The sequence below is a fragment of the Rhinolophus sinicus genome, chromosome X (assembly GCF_036562045.2).
Source record: "Rhinolophus sinicus isolate RSC01 chromosome X, ASM3656204v1, whole genome shotgun sequence".
Taxonomy (NCBI): Eukaryota; Metazoa; Chordata; class Mammalia; order Chiroptera; family Rhinolophidae; genus Rhinolophus; species Rhinolophus sinicus.
This window is the reverse complement of record NC_133768.1, coordinates 44,334,423-44,361,826: the sequence shown is the minus strand read 5'-3', so window position 1 is coordinate 44,361,826 and position 27,404 is coordinate 44,334,423. Positions and strand designations below refer to the sequence as shown.

Sequence of the window (27,404 nt, the reverse complement as noted above, 5' to 3'; positions counted from 1 at the left end):
CACTTTATTTGGACCTCCTGAACCTACTTGCAATTTGAAGTTACCTGAGGAAAAACTGTCTAGTGACAACTGCAGTTCTAGGCAGGAGATATGGGCTCAACTCTGTGTTTGGAAAAGGAAATGGGAAAGAATCAGGGATCATCGTGTCTGGAGCATCACAGTCTACAATTGCTGAAACTGTTGTCATTTATCTCTCTCTTCTCTTCTGCTGGGCCTACAGAAAGGGGTGGATAAAGAATTCTTTCTCCTTTTCACTGTGTTGGATGAGAACAAGAGCTGGTACAGCAATACCAATCAAGTAGCTGCTATGTTGGATTCCCGACTACTCTCAGAGGATGCCGTGGGTTTCCGAGACTCCAATCAGATGCATGGTATGGGGACTGAGTGCTTTTGTTCTCAGCTACAACTGAGAGGTTATAAATAAAATCTAACCTAAACTTAATCATGACCCATTCCTGAAAACTGTGATTCCACTGTTCAGCTCTGTCCAAGGGATGAGCTAGCTTGAGGGATTACATCTGACAAAACATCTTATACTTAGCACCTTCTAGTGAGGTGTCCTGTGTTAACACAGTATGGGAGATACTAGATAAAGGTACTGTGAAATGAGGATTGCGCACAAGGAATCTACTATAGATCGAGAAGAGTAAGCTGGCATGACATCTTTCCAGTTTTATCTCCTCCCTTATCGCCTACTACCCTTGCCCCACAACCCTATACTCCAGCCAAAAAAAAGGCTACTTTTCTCTGTGTGGATTTGGCTTTTCTGACTTCATGCTTTTGCAATGTTTTACCCTCCACTTAAAAAGCCCATCCTTACATCTTTGCCCCCAGCCTGGGAAAATTCTCTCCATTCTCTAAGGCCCTACTCAAAAGTTATTTCCTCCATGTAACCATTTTTTATCACCTAAACCCAGGATTATGACACCCTCTTCTGAACTACTACTATTGCATTTTTATCAGACTATTTTAATAGCAAGTTCCATACACTCCCCAATATTATTGTTATTTGTTATACGTTGCTTTGGACTTCTGCTAAAGTGTAGTATTCTTAAAGGTGAGTATTGTTTATTGCTTATCTCTGTATCCTCTACACTGTCTAATACACAGTAAATGCTTATGAACTAGTGAACTACCAAATTAATGAAATGGGTTGGTGTGTGAGTGAACGAATGGAAAAACACGGTCCCAGTTTGCAAGACTCTCCCAGCATTTTGCAATGAGATGAGACTAATAACACCCATGAAACAATTATACAACAATCCAAGATGGACTATAATTAAGTACTAAATTGTGTGGAACAGATTTTAAGTGACATAGAGTTCAAAGAAGGAAAACATTAATGAAGAGCAATACAATTAAAGGATTCCTGGAAGAAGGGAAGCCTTGAGCTGGGGCTTGAAGGCTGAATAGGTCTGCAATCAGACATTATAGGCAGGTGAAGCAGAATCAGGATGTTAGCAATGTTCTCATTAGCATCCCAGGGGATTACCAAATAGGGTTATATTAAATATAGTTCCATTGGATGTGGGGACATTGAAGAGAGATCAGCTTCAAGCAGGCCTCCCTATATTTCTGAGGGGAGTGTAGAGAGAGTGTAGAGGGTACAAGTGTGTTGTCTTTTGGCTCCATGTCTTGGTTCCAATCACCAGTCAGTTATATCAGCTGGAAAAACTAAGACACTCCTGCAGACCAAGTTCATTCCAGTGGGAATTTATGGAGCACCTGATTAGTATTAGGCAACATGTCAGGTGCTTGGGCAGCCACACGTATACAGAAAACAACAATAGGGGAAAAAATGCTTCCTGCTAGGTCAATATAGTATGCATGATAGATTTGTAACTAAATCACTGGATTCTGTGGTAAGTGATATGGCAGAATTTTGTGAAAAGTTTTATGAAAACCAGAAATAGAATAACAACTCTGCTTCATAAGGGAGGTACCATTCGAGTTGGAGCATGATGGATGAGTAGCAATTTACTGTAACAGAGACCAAAGGAAAGTACATTCCAGGCGAAGGGAACAGCATGTGAAGTCAACAAGCGTATTATAAGTACCTACCATGATTAAGGCTTTGGGCTTGCAGAGGCAAATAGAACTCACAGGATAATGGTGTGTGTGTGTGTGTGTGTGTGTGAGAGAGAGAGAGAGAGAGAGAGAGAGAGAGAGAGAGAGAGAGAGAGAGAGAGAGAGAGAGAGGATGGGAGGATAAACTGCAGGCAGGGGTACCAGGGAAGAGACTTTTACAGGAGTTCAGGCCAGAGATAATGAGGGGTAGAGCCAGGGCAGTGGCAGTGAAGATGAAGAGGAGGAGACAGATTGAAAGGAGAGTATGAAACCTTAGGAAACTTAAACACTTTACAGAGGGACGGAGAATAAGAACAAGACAGAGGAGAAACAAAGACTTTGTAAGAGAACCAGGAAAATGTGGTGCTACAGAAGCCAAGGGAGAAGAGCTTCAAGGGAGTGGGAAAGGGAGAGGTTGGTACTTTTGTGTGTCTGTGAAGGATTGTGGTAATGGAGAGTAATTCAGTTTTGTAAGAATGTGGGGTGTGATGGAGGAGGGGCAGTAGGTGAGGCCAGAAAGGCTAGATGGGCCCTCATCCCAAAGAGGCAGATCTTCATATATAGAACTAAATTGGTTTAGGGAAGAAGGCTGAGGAGTTGAGGATGACTCAGAAATTTCAAGTTATGGGAAACCATAGTTCAGAGTTGATGCCATGCTGCTGGCCAGTGCCTGAGTAGTCTGGTTTCATCTCCCCATTTTGTCTTGTGTTTTTGTTTTCCAGCCATTAATGGGTTTCTGTTCTCTAACCTGCCCAGGCTGGACATGTGCAAGGGTGACACAGTGGCCTGGCACCTGCTCGGCCTGGGCACTGAGACTGACGTGCATGGGGTCATGTTCCAGGGCAACACTGTGCAGCTTCAGGGCATGAGAAAGAGTGCAGCCATGCTCTTTCCTCACACCTTTGTCACGGCCATGATGCAGCCCGACAACCCCGGTAAGTGCCTTTGCAACTGGCCCTAAACTAAGAGGCTTTGTTGGGTATCGGGCTGGCTGAAGGGGGCTGATGAAGAGAAAAGAAGAGTCTTATTGAGGGTACTTAGGAAATTTTAAAAACACTTGTCTTTTCCCCTTTAATGTGTACTCCATGTGTGGTTATTTGAATTCCCTTCTCAGCTGCAGGAATAATAGAATGAAAAGCTGAGGAAGCTCTTTTCTGGAACAACAGGAGAGGTATAAAAATGTTTCCCAGGGTCAGAGCAATTCTTATATAGGCACAGGGTGGACTTAGCCACGTAACCCTTTGGCCATATAGAGATTCTATAGGTACAGTCTCTGCATGGGGAGGGAAGCCCATGAGATGTACCTATAAGCACTTCCAACTCTGATATTCTGTCAGAATTTCTGCAAACTTCTGGTGGGAATGAGGTAGGGATGTGCTGTAACAGTTTCGCCCAGGAATTGGGACACAGAAACTTCTAGTCCAGGCTCTTTCATTAACTTGCTGTTTAATTTTGGTCTAATCACTCCCCCGTCTCTGTGTCTAGATTTCTTTCTTATTTTCTTTCTCTCTCTCTCTCTTTCTCCTTCTCCCTGTCTTCCTTTCATGAAGAAATTTGACTAGAATGTTTCTCCAGTTTTCATAATGTAGCAATAATTTCTCTTTGCAGATCGTAGGGTATATCCTTTTTTTAGGCAGTAGATGGCAATAGTGTTTGTAAGGAAAAAAAAATATCTGTCAGTTCCAGGTATTTCCAACTAAACTTTATTTCAGTTCTGTAAATTCCATTCATATTTGAAAAAAAATCCCTGAATAAGTCTCCTTGATAATTTAATAATTTCAGATTGACACTGGGCTCAGGAGAGTTGTTAGCAAATTAGAAACAACAGTTAATGGAGCTAAAAGGAGCAACAGAAACAAGTGTTTTTCAAGAGACCTCAGGTAGGGAATTTCTGAATAAAAAAGAACTTTCTCTCTACTCTAGCCTTGGTCTCAAAGCCAAAACCTAGGTTTAATCTCCTTGCTACAAAATTAGTCAGGTTCCCCAGCGATGTCTATATGCTTCCCCAGGGTTCACCCTTACTTTGGAAGAATGAAATTATTTTTGTGCCACACTGAGTCCCAAGGAGGGTGACTGTAGATGGCTTTAAAACATTCTGATCTGGTATGGGAAGAGAGGGAGTAAATGGGTTTATATGAATAAAGGCTTGAAAAGTTACTCTGCCTCAAGTTTCCTGAAATTTCTTACTAGCAAAAGCCCAAACTCATTTTGCTTTTTCATTTTTTCAGAATTTTCAAACCCTTTCCTCTTTCTGAAGATTTCTAAAGTCATAGACTGTTGGAGCTAGCAGAGCCCCTTTGAGATAATCTCAATTCACTTATTTTACTAATGGGAGGAAGAGATAGAGTCCTGAAGCAGGGAAATGCTTTGTTCAGATTACACATGTTGGCTCTATTCTTTCTTCTTTTTCTACTTGCCCATTCTCCTTAAACTCCTATTGATTCTTACTCTTAGATGATATCTTGAATCTGAAGCATCCTTCATTCTGCCTCTGGGGGTTGCCAACAATATTGTAATAACTATGTATAGTTCCGGGTGGGTACTAGACTAATGGGGGGGTCACTTAACAAATTACATACATGTCTAACCGCTATGCTGTACATCTGAAACTAATGTAAAATACTATTGTATGTCAACTATAATTGAAAGTAAATAAATAAATAAATAAATAAATAAATAAATAAATAAATAAAATCTACGGAAAAAATTACTGAGAGAGACCATTATGTGTAGCTCTCCAAAGCACAGGGCAAAAGTGCAGAGTTAATGGAAAAGCCAAGACCAGAATTTGTCTTTGGGATTCTAGATTAGAGTAGTAGCAATGGGAATTGGTAAATATACATATGTAATTAGGCAGCTTTGTGGATGACTTTTAAAAACTTCACTAGGGAGATTCAACATGCTGTGTGCTGGAGGGTTATAATTATTTTTAACAAAATAGAGAAAAAAATGCCCAGAAAAAAACAGCAAAATGTTAAAAGTGCTTCAATCGTGTGGGTTTATTGGTAATTTTTATCCTCTTTTTATTGTGCTTTAAGTTTTAATAAGCCTATATTCATTTAACAGAAATTACATATTATATTTAAAAATATCATCCTACATAATATACTTCAACTCTTCCAATAGAACTACCGATACTAGAGCTTTAATAGCCAGGAAAAGTGGCAGATAAAAATGCTAGAGCAATGTGTTATTTTCTACCAAATTTATGTTAGATTTCTCAGCAGCAAAGAGAAGAATATTTATGACTGCCCTGATCCCTCAGGGTTTCTTTCCTCTTTCACCATTAGAGCTCTTTCCTTATTCATTATTCCCCTCTTTCCACCCCCCTTTCCCACCCTCTATACTTTCTCCTGCTTGTTCTTGCTCTGGTCTCTCATTTTTCCTCTCCCTCTTTAATCCTTTCCTTTTTTTTTGTTTCACTTTGTTCTTTTTCCTCTTCTTTCCTTTTCCTTTCATCTGTTTTTCTCCCATCTTGACCCTTGTTTTTTCTTCTTTTTTATTCCCCTCCCTTCTTTAGTTTTGTATATCTTCTTTTCTCCTTTTTTCATTACTTCTTTTTTTAAAAAATTTTATTTTATTAAATTTATTGGGGTGACAATTGTTAGTAAAATTACACAGATTTCAGGTGTACAATTCTTTTCCCTTCCTCTTTTATTCTTTTTCTTGTCCTCCAATCTGTATCTTTTCTTTCCTCTCCCATTGTCTTTCTCTCTGTTTTTCCTTCTTTTTATTTTTATTTTCTGTTACAATTATATTTCCCCAAAACAGAGTAAACATCTGTTTTCTTTCAGTTGTTGATCTAGATGCTAGGGATGTAAGGATGTATGAGGCAGCTAACAGTGTGAAAGGGAGGTACGTATGTAAACAATATTCATAAGGTTACGATAATGCTATCTGCCAAGAGCGATGGAAACACATAGGAAGCTATACTAAATTCTTCTTGACTTGTGGAGTGAAGCTTTCCTAGGAAAGCAGACATTCAAACTGACCTTTTAAGTATGAGTAAACTGTCACCAGGCAAAGAAAGGGGATGGGTGTGAAGAGGGCATAAGAAGCAGTAAAAACCATATAGACAGTGATTTGGAAACAATGTATACCTGAAGAATATTGCATAAATTTATTTAATTCAATGTTTTTTCAACTCAAGGTAGTATGCTAAAATGTGTTTGGAAATGTGTGGATGTACTTTTATTTGTCATATGACTGGGAATACGAAGAGGGTTATACTGTCATTTAGAGGGTGGGAGTCAGAGATGCTGAAACTTTCTGCAATGTGTAAGATAATCTTAAGCAATGAAGAATAATCTCATGCAAAATTGTAATAGCAGCCCTGTTAAAGAACACCAAGAAGGGAAGTTTAAGGGGAGGCAAAACAGGAGGCTCTTGCAAGAGTTGATTAGAGCTCTTCCAATGGATGGGAGCAATAGAGATGGTGAGGAGGGGCAGAGTTAAGGGATATTTGAGAGAGAAATGACAGGACTTTGCTGAAATGCTGTGCAAGAAGAAAGGATGCCTGAGGTTTCCAGCTTGTGTACTAGATGGATGGTGGTATCATTAACCAAGTGAGCAAATACAGAAGCAAGAGCAGGCAGGGTAGTAAGGCTTTAGTAGAAAGCAATCATTTGGGGAGTATGTTGAGTTTTAAGTTCCTGTTGAAATCCAGGTGGGTGGATTTCACATTAGATAGTTGTGGTTAGAAATGTAAAGCTTGGAGGAGAAGTCCAGGCAACAAAGAGAGATTTGGATGTTCTCATAGTTCAAGTACATACACATGTAATGTGATAGGAAAGAAAACTTAAGGCACAAATGAACATTTAAGAGGTAGAAGAAAGACGAGTAGCCAGAATAAGGAGACAGAAAATAATTTGTCAAGGAGTTAGGAGGAGACTCAGACACTAAGGGCAAAAGAGTGTTAAAAAGGAAGTCGCTTGGACAACAATGTCCATATGAGAAAACTCAGATAATGTTCTAGTCCAAACTCACATGCCTCTCCCAGAATGTCTTCTATTTGTTTCTATCCCTTCCAGTGAAAATACTTTCTTATCCACATCAATCCATAAGGTATGACTTTTGGACAATGTATATAATCATTCATTTGCATGCATATTCATTCACTCAACACATATGTATTGTACATCGTTCATGTTCTAAGACAAGGGTAGAGAGGGGAAAAGATAGTCAGGATCTTTACTCTGAGGGGAGATCTGCAATAAACACATAAAATTAATGCATAAAACAATAGTGATTTCAGATCATGATATATGTCAAGAAGGAAATAAAATACAACAATGTGATAAAATAATAGGGGCATTACTTTAGAGAGGTTGTTTAGGGAATACCTGTTTGAGAATGTAACATTCACAGAGACCTGAATAATAGGGAGAAAGTAGCTATATGAAGATCTCTGAGCAGACATTCCAAATAGAGAGACCAGAAAGTGGAAATGTCCTAAGGTAGGAATAAGCCTGGCTTGCTCATGGGTGAGAAAGAAGGCCAGTATGTTTGGAATGTAGTGAGATAGGAGAAGACTGACATGGCATGAGGTCAAAGAGTTTGGTGAGAACCTTGTCAAGATGTGGCAGGGTCTTGTAGACCATAGTCAGGAGCTTGGATTGTATTCTGAGTATGACTGGAGCATTTAAAGCAAGGGAGCAATGTGCTCTGGATCATACTTGTTAAAGAGGATCCTGGATCCTGTGTGGAAAATTGTTGAAGTAGGAAGGAAAAGAAGCAGAGAGGACAGTTGGGAGACTATTGAAGTGTTCCAGGTAAGAGGTGATAGTGGCTTTGACTAGGGAAATGAGAGTGAAAATGAAAGGATAATTGTGAAGGAAGAGCTGACAGAACTTAATGGTTGAATAGATGTGTGGGTAAGGGAAATAGAAGAGTTGGGAAGTAGATATGGAAATAAAAAGAGTAGATTCCTTCAAGAGTCTATAAACTAGTGGAAAGGACCATTTTGTGGAATCTAAAAATCAAAACAAACAAAACAAAACAAAAACAGACTCATAGAAACAGAGACCATAAGGATGTTGCCAGAAGGGAGAGGAATAGGGGAATGGGCGAAAAAGATGAAGGGGAATATAGTCAATAACACTGTGACAAGTTTACACAGTGACAGATGATTACTAGAATTAGTTGGGTGATCATATTGTAAGGTATAAAAATGTCAAATCACTATATTGTACATCTGAAACTAATATAACAAATAAAATATTGTATACCAACTATACTTAAATAACAAATAAGAGGAAATATAGAGGAAAAATAAAGAGAGGAGCACTTAATGCTTAGCTATATGGTTTAGATGTAAAATATGTTAGGAATAAAGAGGTCAACAATGCAGTGGTCAATGTAGGCTAGAATAGCCATAGAGGGCTTCCTGGAAGAGAAGAAACAACAGTTGGTCTTTGAAAATGAGTGAGGTCTCATAGATATTAGGTGGTATAGGCAGGAACATTCCAGAAAGGGAATAACAACATAAGTAAAAATTCCAACAAAATAATGAGATATGTAAGAAGCGCAGTCAGGGACAAATTTAGTTGTAGCTCTGGTTGAATCTCGAACACAGTAAGCAGTGGGATTAGGTTTATAGTTTGGAGCCAACTTGTAGAGGCCTTTAAAAGCCAGGAAGAATAGTTTGTAGTCATGAGATAGAGCCTTACTGTCCTTGACATAGAAACCTGGGGCTTGAGATCAGGTCCAGGCAGCTCCACAGCTCAAATATTTAAGACTTATATCCAAATATTTCATTGTAAAAAGCTAAAGAAGGCCATTTCAAAGCTCTCTGAAGTAAGCATCTTTGTAATCAAGAAGTTCTTTTTATTTTAATTAATTTTAGTGGGGTAACATTGGTTAATAACTTTATATAATTTTCAGGTGTACAGCTTAATAATACCACATCTGTATACTCCATTCTGTACTCATCACCCAAAGTCTAGTAGCCTTCTGTCACCATATATTTGACCCCCATTATCCTCTTTATCCTCCCTCCACCTCTTCCCTTCTGGTAATCACCATTCTGTTGTATGTTCTATGAGTTTGTTTGTTTTGTTTGTTGCTTTTTGTTTTATATCCTATATATGAGTGAAATCATATAGTTCAAATCCTTTTCCATCTGACTTATTTCATCTAGCAAGAAGTTCCTTTTTAATGTATCTATTGAAGCCCACGTTTATTTTGTTGCTATGTGGTAGGAAAGGCAGACAACTGGTCAATGCCTTCCTTGGAATAATAATTATTACAGCTTTATTTATTTATAGCTTCACTTATTGAAAGTTTACTATATACTGTGCTAAGAAATGTGTATATATTATTGTGTTTAATTCTAAACTAACCCAATGAAGTAACTAAAATTATCCTCATTTTACCATGAGGGAACTGAAACATACAGAGGCTTAAAAATTGCCTCAAGGTTACATAGCTAATGTGTCAAATAGGGTGACCAACTATCGTAGTTTGCTTAGAACTAAGAAGTTTCCAAAGATATGAGACTTTCAGTGCTAAAACTGGGAAAACCCTGGGTAAAGGGAGGAGTTGGTCATCCTAGTGGCAGAGTTTAGTGTTAGACAGTGTAGCTTTGGAGTTAGAACCCTAAACTCTGTGCTCATTGCTCTCAATAAACCTGTAATAATCTTATATATAATGCATAGAAGACTCTAATCTGAAACTACCCTCTCTGAAGTATGCCTAGAAAGAGGCAGGAAATCCCCCAGGCACTACACAGGGGTACTCTGATTCAGGTTTTGCTCTTTCTTCCTTTCTTAGGGATATTTGAGATTTACTGCCAGGAAGGCAACCATAGAGAAGCAGGAATGAGGGCAGTCTATAATGTCTCCCAATGTCCTGGTCGCCAAGCCACCCCTCGCCAACACTACCAGGCTGCAAGAATCTATTACATCATGGCAGAAGAAGTGGAGTGGGACTATTGCCCTGACAGGAGCTGGGAACTGGAATGGCACAACCAATCTGAGAAGAACAGGTAAGGCTTCAGAAAAGAAGAGGTAACACTTTCAGAGACTCTGTACCACTTTACAGATAAGGAGGATATTTAAATTCTGAAAGAAGGAGGCACTTCTCTAAAGTCACCTAACAAGATACCAACAAGCCTGGCTCAGGTAGAATGCAGGTAAAGTGGAACTCAGTGCTTCTTCTATATTACTATACTGTGGGGCTGAAGTAAAAGACCTTACCCACACCCTCATGTTCATAATCTTTGCCTCCTTTCTTCTGGTTAGCCACAAGCACGATAACTGTGACTTCAATTTTATAGAGAACTTACTCAAGGGACTGAATACCTCAAGGTCAGCTGTCCCTTGACAAAATGTCATTAAGGTACAGGCTAAGTTGTATAGCAGGAAAAAAATAGAGTGGCTTAAATAAGTTAGAATTTTAGTGTTTGCTCACATAATAATACAAAGATGAGCAGTCCAGGGCTGGTAGGTGAACTAATCACACATAACACTTGCTTTCATCTCTGGAACTAAGATGACTACTCCAGTTGTAATGATTCCCAGCTATCAAAAAAGGAGGAAGAAGTCCAAGACAAACAGCATTGTCTGTAAGGCGATGACCTATAAGTTGCATACACCACTTTCTCTCATACCCCATTACCCTGAACTTATTCATATGGTCATACCTAGCTGCTAGAAATTTTGGAAAGTGTAATTTCTGGTTAGGTAGCCATATGCTCAGCTAAATCCTAGGTGATTCTATTACTATAAAGGAAGGAGGGGAGAATAGAAACTGAGGTACAGTTTAGCAATTTTCCACTATAGTTTATTTTTGGTAGTCTCACAACCCTTTGTCACTTCTTGCCCTTTATGTTGGTTATTGAAGGTTGAAGCCTATTGCTAACTTCTCTGCAACCTAGAAAAAGTGACTTGCCTTTTCTGGGCCTTGGTTTACTCTTCTTTAAAGTGAGGTAGTACAGTTCAAAGAACTTGACTAGAAGTAGATAGGGAAGAAACAACAGACTTGAATCCAAGTTCTGGCTTCCTTTCTGGCTGACAGTATCAATAAAGATATATCCTGTCACCTGTGAACCACTGATTCTATCTCTGGGACATACCTACCTCATCAGCCCATTGGGAGTGTCAAATGATAAAATGAATAATAAAACTTTTTGTAAACAGAAAAGCATCCCATAAAGAGAATTCTTTTTTTTCTTCTTTTTTTATAATTAAGAGAAATAGCTTTATTAAAGCAATTTTTACCAAAAGTATAACATATTAATATGTATTAAATAATGTTTTCTTTATGATTCCATTTTCTCCCTACCTCTCCCAATCCCTTACCTTCCAGGAGAAGAAACAGTTAATACTCTCCTGTCACTTTGTACCTTATCGTTTTGTCAACTGAATTCCATCTAAGACATGAATGTTGGAGCTAGAGACAAGGGCTTCTGATTCTTATCCCAGTGCTCTTGCCATCTAAATTGTACTAAAAATTCCTATCTGGATGATGGCAAACAATAAAACATAAATAGATACTGAAATCTGTCATATATAATTGCATGTATGCAGCCAATGTGGTGAGTAATCTGACATAAGGTATAGACACCCTCCTTCTATCTGTGACATGAGCTGAAATCTGATGTGGCTTCCTCATATCTGAAAATGAGTAGTTCAGGGCCAGGTGCTGATACCATTGTTTGGATTCCTCTAGTTATGGTCACATCTTCCTGAGCAACGAGAATGGGCTCCTAGGTTCCAGATACAAGAAAGCTGTATTCAGGGAATACACTGATGGTACGTTCAGGATCCCTCGGCCAAGGACTGGACCAGAGGAACACTTGGGAATCTTAGGTAAGGGAATTCCACTTCCCTCCTAGTGTCTAGAAGCCTGTGCTCCTCCTAGAGAGGCTATGTCATATCAGGAAGACTTCCCACTCCCCATTACCAGTTTTTCCTTATGATATACTGGAACTATAGTAATATTTTATAAATAAGCCATGAAAATAAGCAGTCAAAGTGGGGGAATTAATGAATTTTCCTGCAATCTGAACCAGGTTTTTCCAGGCCTCTATATCTAGGAATCTCTGAAGGTGATAGATTTTTTTTTTAATGCTAAAGGCAGGAGAATGTAGGAACATCAAAGAGTGGGAAACTATTATACAGGGAACCAGTATTACCCTTGCACCCCAGTTTAATTATTGCTGCTGTTTCTTCACTTTGGTAGGGGCCAATGAATTTCCTCATTCTTGTCTTTGCACAGAAGGGATCCACTGGGGCCCTTTAAGACAGCCCAACAATTCTGTACTCTGTGTCAAACTCTAACTCCTTATTAACAATTACTACACAGAGCCATGATTCTCTAGAACCTCGGGGTATTATATAGAGAGTATTGGGTTGGGGAAAGTGGGGGTAACTGGAGGTATAATTATAATTCTATTGTTGAAGTACCCTCATCCTATAGGTAGCATTATTAGTTTAAGGGCTTCTGAATTTAAAAATGAAGCCAATCATGACTTTCAATCTCATTAGGATGCTTTCGCAGGGCAAACCCCTAATTCTAGGGAGCTCCTGTGTATCTCTCTTTCTTTGATGCCTTTTATGTCCCTGTTCCACTACTCCACTAATGAAACTTTTCCTTCTTTTGCATATATTAGGTCCACTTCTCAGAGGAGAGGTTGGTGATATCTTAACTGTGGTGTTCAAGAATAATGCCAGCCGCCCCTACTCTGTGCATGCCCATGGGGTGCTAGAATCTAGTACTGGCTGGCCACTGGCTGCTGAGCCTGGTGAGTGGGAATAATTAGTGAAGGGGAAAAAGGTTTTGCAGCACTTCTTCTTCAGCCCTCTGTCTTGCTCCTAAAAAATATGCTCTTAGAGGACTGAAACAGGAATATTATCCAGGCCTAAGCCACACCCTGAGTTTGTCTCTATGAAATACTCATTTGCTCAGTTTTAGAACAGGCTACCTTAGGTTTTATGTTTTTTTGTTTCAAACACTCTTTTTTGTTTTGTTTTGTTTTGTTTTAACGCTGGTTACACATGGAGGCTTATACTAGTCTTAACTCTGAATAGAGACTGAGCTTCTAACCCTTCCCAGATCTGAAATTAACCTTGGCTATAGTATGAGCTCCTAATCATGGATAGAGAGTTACCTGTCTCAGACCACAAATTGATTCCTAACCCCAGCCGTAGATAAAGTTGTTGTCCCCTTAGTATAGACTAAACCCTAACCCCAGTCACATACTAAGCTCCTGATACTAAATTTAGAGTGACCATAATCTTGACCACATGCTATTCCATGCACTCATCCATTCATTCATTCGTTCATTCATTCTTCATTGAATAAATACTTACTGGAGGCCTAATGGTTGCAGGAACAATTTTAGAACATATGGATGCAGTGGGAAATAAAAGTTGTTTCTACCCTTAAAGAATTCGGGCTATTATCATAGAGAGACAAGTAAACTGGTAATTATAATGCAGTGTTTTAAGTGTTAAACAAGGGTTTTAAAGTGTGCTAGGGAGGTGTAGAAGAGGGTTTTTAATATAATGTTTGGATGGTCGAGGATGGCTTCCCAGAGTAAGTGATATCTCAAGTAAGATCTAAATCAGCAGTTCTCAAATTTTAGCATGCATCAGAATCACCTAGAAGGTTTGTTAAACAACAGATTTCTTGGATCAAACACCAGAGCCTCTGATTCAGTAGGTGTGGGATGGGGCTCAAGAATTTGCTATTTCAAACAAATTCCCAGGTCATTTGATGTTGCTGGGTCAGGAAGTACACTTTGAGAACAACTGATCTAAAGTTTGAGAAAGAAGCCAAGAGGTAAAGGGATCCTGTGAAAGAAAAGCAAAGAAAGGGAAGTTACAGATGTAGAAAACACAATGTGAAAAGACTCAGTAGAAAGAGAGATGAAAGTTGGAGTAGAGGAAAGAGGATAGGTTTTAAAAGATCGATGAGGTAGAATCAACAGGATTTGGTGATTAATTGGGTATTGAATGTGAGAAAGAGAATAATTCTTAAATAAAACCCATGTTTTTGGAGGAAAATTCTGAAATGTTGTCCCAGTTTTTGGCTTGGAAAACCATGTAAAGTTGTGATGCCATTCACCAAGATAGGGAACATGGGAGGGAGCTAGGTTGAGATCGGGGAGATCAGATGATGATGTGCTCACTTTTGAATTGGTTGAATTTGAGATGTCTGTAAGACAATCAAATATAGATATCTAACAAATATAAAGCTCTGGAGCTCAGGAGAAAGGTATGATCTGAAGGAATGATGTAAGAAGCATCAACATTTAAGTAGTAACTGAAGGCAAAGGTGTAACACAGTCACCTTGGAAGAGTATACTAAATGAGGCAGTAAGATCCTAGGATAAGACCCTGAGGAAGACCAATATTTAAGGGAAGTACTCATTGAAAAGTAAGCCTGAGAAAAAGTAAGCAAGATGTTAGAAATAAAACCAGAAGAATATGGTATCAAAAATGTTAAAAAGGAGATCATTTCAAAAATGAGGTCAACAGTTTTAGCTGCTTCTGAGAGGTTAAATAAAATCAGAATGGAATATTTCCCATTGGATATAGCAACAAGGGAACATTTCCCATTATATATTGCAACAGGGGAGTGGCTGGAAATTTTAATAAGTTGGTGGGAATAGAAGACAGGTTAGAATGGACCAAAGATTAATTGGAAGATGTGGGAGTAGAAACAGTGAGTGTGGTTTAATTTTAAGATTTAGGGGGAACAATTTCAGGTGATGAAAAGGTTTGGGGCTTTACACTGGTACTGGGATCAAGGAGCTTATAGGCTAGAATGTTGGATGAGTCATCCACATAGACTTTGATGTCACTCAGAAGAATGGGGGAGATTGGGGTGAAAGGAATATGGTGATTTAGGCACTAAAATAATCAATATATTACTAAAAGCATAGAAGGGATACATTGGAAGCAAGGAAACCAGTTAAAAGGTTGTTGTAGTAATCCATAAAAGTGATGATAATAACAGAAGTGGTAGACATGCGGATTGAAAGAATTAGCTAAGTCTGAGAGATGTTAAGGGAGAATCAATAGGATATGATGATTAAATAAGTGTGTAGGATATAAGAGAGATTGTGGAGTTAAGGATAACAAACAAATTTTTGGATTAAGCACCTGGATGCTAGTACCACTCACAAAAAAGAGGGTAAGGGGGATCGAATATATGGTGATGGAAGGAGAACTGATTCTGGGTGATGAACACACAATGGGATTTATAGATGATGTAATACAGAATTGTACACCTGAAATCTATGTAATTTTACTAACAATTGTCACCCCAATAAATTTAATAAAATAAAATTAAAAAAAAAAAAAGAAATGCAGGGAGCAGGGGGTGTTTCTGTTTGTTTACTTAGAGGGGAAATATATTAAGTTTATTTTTTAACATCTTGAATGTGAGGTACCTGTAAGACATCCATATGGTGAGTTGACCTGTGCCTGTAACTGGGTGAAGTGGTTATGTGAGTTAGGAAAACGTCTGCACTGAAGATATAGCTATCTTACTTTCAAGGGGCTAGAAAGAGGAAGCCTTGCTCAGGCCTTTAAGTCAATGCTTTATTTTCCAATTCATCTGTTATCAGAGTTCTGCAACATGGGCTTATGGACACTGGCTCATCTATTACGTACAGAAGTACTTTGATTCTCATTTGGCTACTATCTTTTTTTATATTAATTTCAGGTGTACAAAACAACATAATGATTAGACATTTACACCCCTCACAAAGTGATAACCCCTCACAAGACTACTACCACTCTGACATTGTACAGTGTTTCCCCGAAAATAAGACCTAGCCAGACCATCAGCTCTAATGCATCTTTTGGAGCAAAAATTAATATAAGACCTGGTATTATATTATATTATATTATATTATATTATATTATATTATATTATATTATATTATATTATATTATATTATATTGTATTATAGACCCAGTCTTATAGTAAAATAAGACCAGGTTTTATATTAATTTTTGCTCCAAAAGATGCATTAGAGCTGATGGTCCGGCTAGGTCTTATTTTCAAAGAAACGGTATATTGCTGTTGGAATACCATTGACTATATTCCCTATGCTATACTTTATATCCCGTGATGGTATATGCATATAAATAAGAAGGTGCCAAAAAAATGCATACACATTTTAAGAAAGGAAAAACTGTATTAAAATTGTAATAGTCAATATTCACTAATAATTAAAGATGAATACAAGTTACGTCTGACTTCTGCAATTACAAGAGGTGCTTAAAGTGGTTACCATCAGTGTCTAGATACTTCTGATTATGGTGAACTACTGCTTGAGCAACATTGACCAAAGTGTCCCCTTGTATACATTTTTTGGCATCCCTGGTGAATGTGTGTGTGTGTGTGTGTGTGTGTGTGTGTGTGTGTGTGTTTATTAATTATAGGTCACATTCAATATTATCCTACTTCACCTTCAGGTGTACAACACAGTGGTCAGGCATCTACATAGTCTATGAAGTGCTCATTCTGACAAGTCCAGTGCCCATACATAATCTTTACAACATTATTGATTATATTTCCCATACTGTACTTCATATCCCCATGACTATACTGTGACTACTAATTTGTACTTTCTAATCCCTTCATCTTCTCCCTCATCCCCATCCCCCTCCCATCTAGCAACCATCAGTTTTTTTAATTTTATTTAAATTTATTTACTTATTTTATTTTATTAAATTTATTGGGGTGACAATTGTTAGTAAAATTACATAGATTTCAGGTGTACAATTCTGTATTACATCATCTATAAATCCCATTGTGTGTACACCACCCAGAGTCAGTTTTCATTCCATCACCATATATTTGATTCCCTTTACCCTCATATACCACCCTCCTCCCCCTTACCCTGTGGTAACCACTAAACTATTGTCTGTGTCTATGAGTTTTTGTTTCTCATTTGTTTGTCTTGTTCTTTTCTTGTTTTTGGTTTATATACCACATATCACTGAAATCATATGGTTCTCTGCTTTTTCTGTCTGACTTATTTCACTTAGCATTATACTCTCAAGATCCATCCATGTTGTCACAAATGGTCCTATTTCATCTTTTCTTAACACCGAATAATATTCCATTGGGTATATATATCACAACTTCTTTACCTATTCATCTATCGAAGGACATTTTGGTTGTTTCCATGGTTTGGCCACTGTAAATAAAGCTGCAATGAATATTGGAGCACACGTGTCTTTATGGATAAATGTTTTCAGATTTTTTGGGTAGATACCCAGGAGAGGGATTGCTGGGTCATATGGTAATTCTGTTTTTAATTTTTTGAGGAACCACCACACTGCCTTCCATAGTGGCTGCACCAGTCTGCATTCCCACCAACAGTGTACGAGGGTTCCTTTTTCTCCACAGCCTCTCCAACACTTGTTACTATTTGTCTTGTTGATGACAGCCATTCTAACAGGGGTGAGGTGATATCTAATTGTGGTTTTTATTTGCATTTCTCTGATGATTAGTGATGTTGAGCATTTTTTCATATGTCTATTTGCCATTTGTATGTCCTCTTTGGAGAAAAGTCTCTTCAGGTCGTCTGCCCATTTTTCAATTGGGTTGTTTGTTCTTTTGTTGTTGAGTTGCATGAGTTCCTTGTATATTTTGGATATTAGCCCCTTATCAGAGGCACTGTTTGCAAAAATCTTCTCCCATTCAGTTGGTTGCCTCTTTATTTTGTCAATGGTTTCTTTTGCTGTGCAGAAGCTTTTAAGTTTGATATAGTCCCATTCATTTATTTTAGCTTTTACTTCCATTGCCTTTGGAGTCAAATCATAGAAAACTCTTTGAACCCAAGGTCCAGAAGTTTTGTACCTATGTTTTCTCCTATGCAGTTTATTGTGTCAGGTCACATGCTTAAGTCTTTGATCCATTTGGAATTAATTTTGGTACATGGTGATAGATAGCAGTCCAGTTTCATTCTTTTGCACGTGGCTTTCCAATTCTCCCAGCACCATTTATTGAAGAGGCTGTCTTTTCTCCATTGTATGTTTTTTGCTTCTTTGTCAAAAATTATCTGTCCATATTTATGTGGTTTTATTTCTGGGTTCTCAATTCTATTCCATTGGTCTATGTGTCTGTTTTTCTGCCAATACCATGCTGTTTTGATTATTGTAGCCCTGTAGTACAAGCTAAAGTCAGGATTTGTGATACATCCAGCATTGTTCTTTTTTCTTAAGATTGCTTTGTTATTCAGGGTCTTTTGTGGTTCCAAACAAATTTGATGACTTTTTGTTCTATTTCTATAAAAATACCATTGGGATTTTGATGGGGATTGCATTAAATCTGTATTTTGCTTTAGGTAATATGGCCATTTTAACTATGTTGATTCTTCCAATCCATGAGCATGGAATGTCTTTCCATTTCTTTGTGTCTTCTTCAATTTCTTCTAAAAATGTCTTGTAGTTTTCAGAGTATAGGTCTTTCACATCCTTGGTTAAGTTTATTCCTAGGTATTTTATTCTTTTTCTGCAATTGCAAAAGGAATTCTTTTTTGTATTTCTTTTTCTGAGATTTCACTGTTAGTATACAGGTATGCAATGGACTTTTGTACGTTGATTTTATAGCCTGCAGCATTACTGTAGTCGTTGAATGTTTCTAGTAGCTTTTTGGTGCAATCTTTAGGGTTTTCTATATATAGCACAATGTAATCTGCAAAGAGTGACAATTTAACTTCATTCATAGTTTGGATGACTTTTATTTCTTTCTCTTCCTTGATTGCTCTGGCAAGGACTTCCAAAACTATGTTTAAAAGCAGAGGTGATGGGGACAGCCCTGTTGTATTCCTGAAAGTAGAGCAAAGGGCTTCAATTTTTCACCGTTAATTATGAGATTAGCTGAGGGTTTGTCATACATTGCCTTTATTATGTTAAGGTATTTTCCTTCTATGCCTACTTTATTAAGTGTTTTAATCATAAATGGATTTTGTGTCTTGTCAAATGCTTTTTCTGCATCAATTGATATAATCGTATGACTTTTGTCCTTTATTTTGTTTATGTGATTTATCACATTGATAGATTCGCACATGTTGAACCATCCTTGTGACTCTGGAATGAACCCCACTTGGTAGTGATGAATAATCTTTTTACTGCATCGTTGCATTTGATTTGCTAGAATTTTGTTTAGGATTTTTGCATCTGTATTCATCAGAGATTTTGTTTTTTTGTGTTGTCCTTACCAGAATTTGGTTATGTTCACCTCACAAAATGAGTTAGGGAGTACTATCTCTTCTTCAATATTTGGAAGTGTTTGAGCAGGATTGGTATTAGATCCTCTTTGAAGGTTTGGTAGAGTTCACTAGTGAAGCCATCTGGTCCCGGACTTTTCTTTGGGGAAGGTTTTGGATGACTGATTCAATTTCGTTACTGCTGATCGGTCTGTTTAGATTATCCAGTTCTTCGTGTTTAGGCCTAGGATGGCTATATGTTTCTCAGAACTTGTCTATTTCTTCTAGGTTATTGTATTTGGTGGCATATAGTCCTTCATTTTATTCTTGGATGATCCTTTGTATTTCTGTGGTGTCCGTGATAAATTTCACTTTTTCATTTCTGATTCTGTTAATTAGTGTCTTCTCTGTTTTTATCTTAGTGAGTCTATCCAAGGGTTTGTCAACTTCGTTGATCTCTTCAAAGAACCAGCTCTTTGTCACATTAATTTTTTCTATTGTCTTTTCGTTCTCTATTTCATTTAGTTATGCTCTGATTTCATTAATTCCTTTCTTCTGCTGACTTTGGGTTACATTTGTTCTTCTTTTTCTAGTTCTTTAAGGTGTATCATGAGGATATTTATTTGGGATTTTTGTTGTTTCTTGAGATAGGTCTGTAATTATATAAATTTCCCTCTTATAATGCTTTTGCTGCATCCCCAAAATTTTGATAGGATGTGTTTTCATTCTGATTTGTTTCTATATATCTTTTGATCTCTCCTCGAATTTCTTCTTTGACCTGGTCGTTCTTTAAAAGTATGTTGTTTAATCTCCATGTATTTGTGTTTTTTCCTGCTTTCTTTTTGCAGTTGATATCCAGTTTCAAAGCCTTGTGATCAGAGAATATGCTTGGTACGATTTCAATCTTCTTAAATTTGCTGAGGTTAGTTTTATGTCCCAATATATGGTCTATCCTTGAGAATGTTCCATGTACACTAGAAAAAAAATGTATAGTCTGATGTTTTAGGATGAAGTGCTCTATAAATGTCAATTATGTCCATTTCATCTAATGTGTCATTTAGGGCTGCTATTTCATTATTTATTTTCTGTTTGGATGATCTATCCATAGCTGTCAATGATGTATTTAAGTCCCCTAGTATAATTGTGTTTTGGTCAATTTCTCCCTTTAGTTCTGTTAGTAGTTGCTTGGTATATTTCGGTGCTCCCTGATTGGGGGCATAAATATTGATGACTGTTATGTCTTCTTGTTGTATAGTCCCCTTTACCATTATGAAATGTCCATCTTTGTCTCTTGTTAATTTTTTCACCCTGAAGTCTGTTTCATCTGATATCAGTATAGCTACCCCTGATGTTCTCTGGATACCATTTGCTTGGAGTGACAATTTCACCCTTTCACTTTGAGTCTATGCTTGTCCTTGTAGCTGAGATGTGTCTCTTGGATACAGCATATGGTTGGGTTTAGTTTTTGATCCAGTCTGCTACTCTGTGCCTTTTTATTTGTGTGTTCAGTCCATTTACATTTAGGGTGATTATTGATATGTGAGGATTTCCTGTCCTTCTATGTCTTGTTTTCTGGTAAGACTGTGTGTCCATTGTTTCTTTACCTTTTTGTTGTTGTCTATTATTTCTGTGTGGTGGTATTCTATGATGTTTCCCTCTGTTTCTTCTTTTATTACAGTATATATTTCAGTTCTGGATTTTTTTTCTTGAGTGGTTATCATTAAGTTTATGTAAAAGAAACTTTGATGTTTAGAGTATTCCATTTTCTACAGCACGCTTACTTTCTCCATTCCCATATTCCTGTTCAGGCCTTTATTCTTCCCCTTTTTATGTTTTGGTTCCCACAAATTGTCCCTGTTGATGGTGGTCGAATAGCCTCCTTTAGTTTTTCTTGTAGTGCAGGTCATTTATTCGAAAATTCCCTCAGCTTCTCTATATCTGGAAAGGACTTTATTCCTGTTCATATCTACAGTATCTCTTTAGTCGATATATTATTCTTGGCTCATAATTTGTCTCTTTCAATAGCTTGAATGTTTGGTTCCACTCCCTCCTGGTTTGTAGAGTTTCTGCTGAGAAATCTGATGATAATCTATTGGGCTTTCCTCTGTAGGTTATCGTCTTCTTTACCCTGGCTGCCTTGAGGACTTTTTCTTTGTCGTTGATTTTTGACAGCTTCAATACAATGTGCCTTGGAGAAGGCCTGTTGGGATTGAGGTAATTAGGTGTTCTATTTGCTTCTTGGATTCGAGGATCCAGTTCTTTCCACAAGTTTGGCAAGTTCTCATTGACTACTTGTTTGAATATACTCTCTGTTCCCTTCTCTCTTTCTTCTCCTTCTGGTATGCCCATTATTCTTATATTGCTCTTTCTGATGGAGTCAGAAAGTTCTTGTAGAGTTCTTTCATTTCTTTTAAGTCTCAAGTCTCTTTCTTCTTCCATCCATGTCATTTCCAGGTTTCTATCTTCGATGTCACTGATTCTTTCCTCCATCTGGTCAACTCTACTACCTAAGCTGGCTATTTCATTCTTAATTTCTTCTATTGAGTTCTTAATCTCCAGCAATTCTATTTGGTTCTTTTGGAAAATTTCAATCTCTTTGGTAAAATGCTCATGTTGTTCTTTGATTGTGTTTCTGAGTTCATTAAACTGCCTTTCTGTGTTTTCTTGCATCTCGTTGAGTTTTTTCAGAACTGCAATCTTGAATTCTCTGTCATTTAAGTCACATATTTCCATATCTTTAAGTTCATTTTCTGGAGACTTTTCACTTTCTTTCTGAGCTGTGTTGTTGCCTTGGTTATTCATGGCAATTAATGATTTGTTATTTCTCTTCCTAGACATCTACAGGAGTGGGTTCTGCAACAGGTTGATAGTAACAGGTCTTTCTTTTGTTTTCCAGTATGTCTTGGTAGAATGTTTTATTTTCTCTCTGACTGCAGCCTTTTTTTTGTCTCTCACACTGCAGTGTTATGTTTTCTCTGCACTATTCCAGCTTCTCACACAATGGGGACATTTCCTGGAAGGCAGCCTTCTCCTCTGTTAACAGTTCTCCTGAATCATAGGGCGCTGCTTCGTGTGGGTATGTGGAGAGCTTCTGAAGTTCCAATGCTCTTCCTGCACCAGATTCAGAGCCCGTATGTTTCAGCAGTTCTGTTTACTCCTGCAGGGATCCGCCTAGATAGGTGTGGACAGCAGCGGGGTGGGTTGTGAGAGGTGACCCAGAGCAATGGCGGCGACCACCAGCACAGGCGGTCCTGCTTCCACAGCTTCCTCCCCTTTGCCAGAATTAGTTGGCTTGCGAATCTGTGTCTGTGGACCACAGTTCTCAGAACAGCAAATATTCTGTTCTTTTGATCTGACACTGCTACTTTCTTCTAGCATGCGGCATGTGGGTGTGGGGTGAGCTCTGGGAGGGTAAGGAGGGGACGGCTAGCCTCAGTGCCAAAGACTTCCATTCTCTGCAGTAGTGTGGGCTTAAATCACCGTTTTAAGCCTCCTTCCCTCAGTCTTTGTTCTGAGGTTCCGCATTGAGCTTTTGGTTTAGTCGTGTTATATGCTGTCTCCTAAGCCTTGTTGGCCATAAATCGAGCCCTATGAGTCCGAGTTCTTCCTTCTCCTGCATCTGCTGCAGTTCTAGGATGCAGCAAGCTTGGAGCACTGAGCTAGGTCTGCGTCCTGTGCTGCGCAGCCCGGTCTCTGCACTTCTCCTTTCTCTCCTCCCCCGCTTGTGCAATTTGCCCACCTTTAGGATAAATCAGTAGTGAGCCTCTTCGTGTTGCCTGACTGCTGTGCAGGGAGTCCTTTGTGGAGTTATAGTTGTTCAATTTGTTGTAAATTCCAGGGAAGATTTCCAGAGGCTCACCTCACACCGCCATTTTGATAACATCACTGAGCTTATATATTCCATATTTCAATGGGTTAAAATGATGAATTTCTGCCAGTTCATCTAAGAACCTCAACCGCTTTGCCAAAACATTACTAATATATTATGTAACACTTATGACAACCCTCCAATGATTTCTGGGTAATACAATTACCTATTTAAGACTTAGTGAACTTATTAGTAGAATTATGTTTGTGGACGTAACTCAATGAACCTGCAACAATCAAGGGCTGTAATGTAAGGTAAAAAAACTAAAATATGTTAAAGATGCTATCTGAATTGAACAAGAGTTTGGTAGTGCCTCCAGTCACCTGGCAGAAACAAACACTGGAGTTCATGAAGAACTAAACCTTTAGAAATTTACTGTACAATGTGGTGGACATAAGCCATGTGTATATTTAAATTTAAATTAGTTGAAATTAAATAGAACGAAAAATTATTTCATCACTCTGACTACATTTCATGTACTTAGAAGTCACATGTGGCTATTGGCCACCATATTACAGTACAAATATAAAACATTTTCATTGTCATAGAATGTTCTATTGGACAGTGCTGATTTATGAAAAAGAATGGGGAAGACAGTAGAGAAGATGCACCACAAATTTATACAATAAGAACAAGCTGAGCTATGCTTACAGTACAATCTATATTCTCTTGGAATTAGAATGAAATTAAGCTCTTTTTATTGCCACATACAAGTAAATTATGAGTCTTTCATTTAGATAGTGAACTCTGGGTACACATTTTTGCAAGTCTTTAGAGGAATATTCTGATGGTGATAGTTCAGATAGCAGGTACCTATCTACTAGCTTAAGGTTATAAATTTCACTTTTTTTTAACTTTGATATATTGGCTTATTTTGGTTCTGCTTTATTTAGCAGTTTCAGAGAAAGATGCATTAAAATACACAGCTATAACTGTTGTTTCAATTTTATACTTCCTTAAGTTCTGTCATGTGTTGCTTCATATATTTTGGGCCTGTATCATTGGATGCATGTATGTTTCTAATGGTTATATCTTCTCACACTGTTCTTTCTTTTCTTAGTATACACCCAGAGTGACTTTTAGGTTTTCTGATTTGATCAAGTGATTAATTTATTATGCCATTCACTGAAATGGTAATAAGTGTTGGGGGTTAGTGTCTGACTAGGTTTGGAAGGAGAAACAAGAGGTTTGTGAACAAAGGTGAGTTTGAGATGTCCATAAGAGTAAGGAATAAGATACATATATACATCTGAATCATGGAAGTGGGGGCAGCTTGGTATGGAGATACATATTTGGGAGTTAACAAATATAGATGATATTTAAAGACATGGGATGGTATTAAATTACCTAAGTGGAATATGTGGAGCACAGATGGTCCAGAACTGAGTTCTAGAGAACAGCAACACTTAAAGGTCAAGCAGGGAAGGTGACTAGAAGGTAGGAAGACTCCAAGGGAATGTGGTTTCAAGGAAACAAAAGCAATTGTTTAGAAAATGAAGTTGTTGTCAAATATGTCATATGTGGCTGAGAGGTAGAAGGAGTTTGGAAATAAAAAATGACCATTGGATTGTATGATAAGCCAAAAAAATGGTCTCTCAATGATGTCTACATTCTAATCCCTGGAACCTAGGCATATGTTATGTTAAATGGCAATGGTGAATTAAAATTGTAGATAGAATTATAGTTGCTAATCAGCTAATTATAGATCGGGAAATTATCCTAGAGTACCCAATGGACCCACGATAAACACAAGGGTCCTTATAAGTGGAAGAAATAGGCAAAGAGGTGAGAATGATGAAGTATGAGAACTTGACTGACGGTTGCTGGCTTTTAATATGGAGGAAGAGGACATAACCTCTAGAAACTAGAAAAGGCAGGGAAATGGATTTTCTTTTTTTAAATAATTGTTTTATATTTCAATTACTGTTGACATACAATATAATATTAATTTCAGGTGTACCACATAGTGATTAGACATTTACATAACTTACGAAGTGTTCACCCCAATAAATCTAATACCCACCTGACACCAAGCATAGTTATTACCATATTAGTGACTATATTCCCTATGCTAGACTTTACATCCCCATGACTATTTTGTAACTACCAATTTGTACTTCTTAATGCCTTCACCTTTTTCACCTACCCCCTTCACAACTGGCAACCATAAAAGTGTTCTTTATATCTATGAGTTTGTTTCTGTTTTGTTTCTTTAGATTCCACATACAAGTGAAATCATATGGCATTAGTCATTCTCTGACTTACTCCACTCAGCACAATGCTCTTTCGGTATATCCATGTTGTTGCAGATGACAAGATTTCATTCTTTTTTATGGCTGAGCAATATTCCATTGTATATATGTACCACCTCTTCTTTATCTATTCATCTAACTCATGCTCCAAAACTATTTTAAAAACTATGATTCTAATTTTATAAAATAGGAAAATATGCATACGCATACATACATATACATGTACCTAACTGTCTACATATATATTCCTTTTAGCAGTAAAAGGAAATTCACTTAAATATGACAGAGTACTGATATCTATATAATGTGATAAGTGTCTTTAATTTTCTTTTTTATACTTTTCATAGTTTCTAAAATATTCAGCACTGAACACGTTTTATTTGTATACATGTTGAAAAGTTTACTTTTAATCATAGAAGTAATACATGAATGCATTTTTGTTTTAAATATTCAAGTGGTACAGATAAGCAAAATCCCCTTAGTCCTACTCCCAATCTCAGCTCTCTTCTCTAAAGTAACCCATCTTACTAATTTTGTGTGTTTCCTTCTAGATTTCTTTCTATGCATTTACACACACTCTATATACATACACTTTATATACATGCATTACTTTACTAATCAGAAATATAATTATTGATTACTTTTATTCTAGAATGAAAAAAAAGAGATGTGTAGAGAAAGATAAAGTAATGAAAGGGACCAAAAGGGAAATTAGATTTGTGAGTGAACCAGGAGAAAGTGGTATGTAGACGTCAAACAGAGTTTTTAAAGAAGGAGTTGTGTAAGATGACAGATACTGCAGAGGGTAAGAATAATGTCTGAATCCTAGTCTCGTACCCAACTCCCACCCTCAGGAAACTATGCAGTCTTCATCTAGATGGCCAGCTAGAAGGGCTATCTTTGGACATTGTTTTGACATGCTAAAACTAAAAGAGGTAGGGAAGAAAGGTTTTATTGAGGCAGTCCAATGTGAAATGTGCCAGAGAGAATATGGGTTTGAAGTTACTTGCTTTAATTAACCTCTCATTCTTCAAAGAACTAGCATAAGCTCTTTGATCTATGAACAGCAAAGCTTAGCTGTAATAGTTATTCTAGTGCAGCTTGACCCATAGTGTCTCATTGGCTCACAGGTTTTAGCTACTTTTTTTGATGGGGAGATGGATGGAGATATTTACAGCAGGTGACTCACAAAGTTTATTCGGTTAACTTCCTAATTTGGAGCTCGTCAAAGTAGAAGCTTAGAGCAAAAGAAGGAATGAGGTCAGGTTTGGAGCCTTTGGAGGACATGGGAAGGATCAGACATTCCCAGTTCCATTCATGTAGCTGTCAAAGCTGGATTCCAAAGTGCAGAAACCAAGCTTCAATGGAAGACAGGAGTGAGGTGGACAAAGAGGCTTGGAACAGACATGAAGGGAATCAGGAGCTAAATGAGGAGATTCCTGGGCAGTTTCTGGGAACATCATCAAATTGTCAGACACTTGCATATTTTTGGGTGATGGTAGGTTAACATATTGGTTTGGCTTAAGCTTTGAGACATGAAACACAATGTCAGGACAAACACCTAAGGGCTCTAAAGTATCTACTGGCTTTGATAGTATGGAAGTTATTGTAGTTTGCATTAGTTTGCTAGGGCTGCCATAATGAAGTACCAAAAGCTGGGTGATTTAAACAATAGAAATGTATTGTATCATTTTGGAGAATAAAGTCCAAAAAAATTGTGTTGGCAGGGTTGGTTTCTTCTGAGGACTGTTAGGGAAGGCTCTCTTCTGGGCCTGTCTCCTTGGCTTGTAGATGACCATCATCTCCCTATGTCTCTTCACATTGTCTTCCCTCCATTTGTGTCTCTGTGTTAAAATCTCCCTTCCCCTGTTTTATAAGGATACCAGTTATATCGGATTAGGGCCCTGTTGTGCGGGGCGTCCGGCGGGGTCTCTGCTCCCGCTCCCCACAAGAGAATGCAGGATATGGTGAGGCCAAAAAGGAACACCCACAGAGCCATAATAGGGGAGTCATATCACTATATTCTCTCTGGCGGCATCTG

The 27,404-nt window shown here is 37.8% G+C and overlaps 1 protein-coding gene across 6 annotated transcripts in view; it reads left to right on the top strand.

Annotated features, from left to right (window-relative positions):
• The window catches only part of HEPH (hephaestin), an 88,026-nt gene that overhangs the window by 37,328 nt on the left and 23,294 nt on the right, over positions 1–27,404 (top strand). For all 6 annotated transcript variants that reach the window (XM_019717518.2, XM_019717521.2, XM_019717522.2 and 3 more), the window contains exons 11-15: positions 221–371; positions 2,790–3,002; positions 9,838–10,051; positions 11,737–11,876; positions 12,680–12,811. In XM_019717518.2, the coding sequence (XP_019573077.2) occupies positions 221–371; positions 2,790–3,002; positions 9,838–10,051; positions 11,737–11,876; positions 12,680–12,811 (850 nt within the window). The remainder of the gene's footprint in view (positions 1–220; positions 372–2,789; positions 3,003–9,837; positions 10,052–11,736; positions 11,877–12,679; positions 12,812–27,404) is intronic.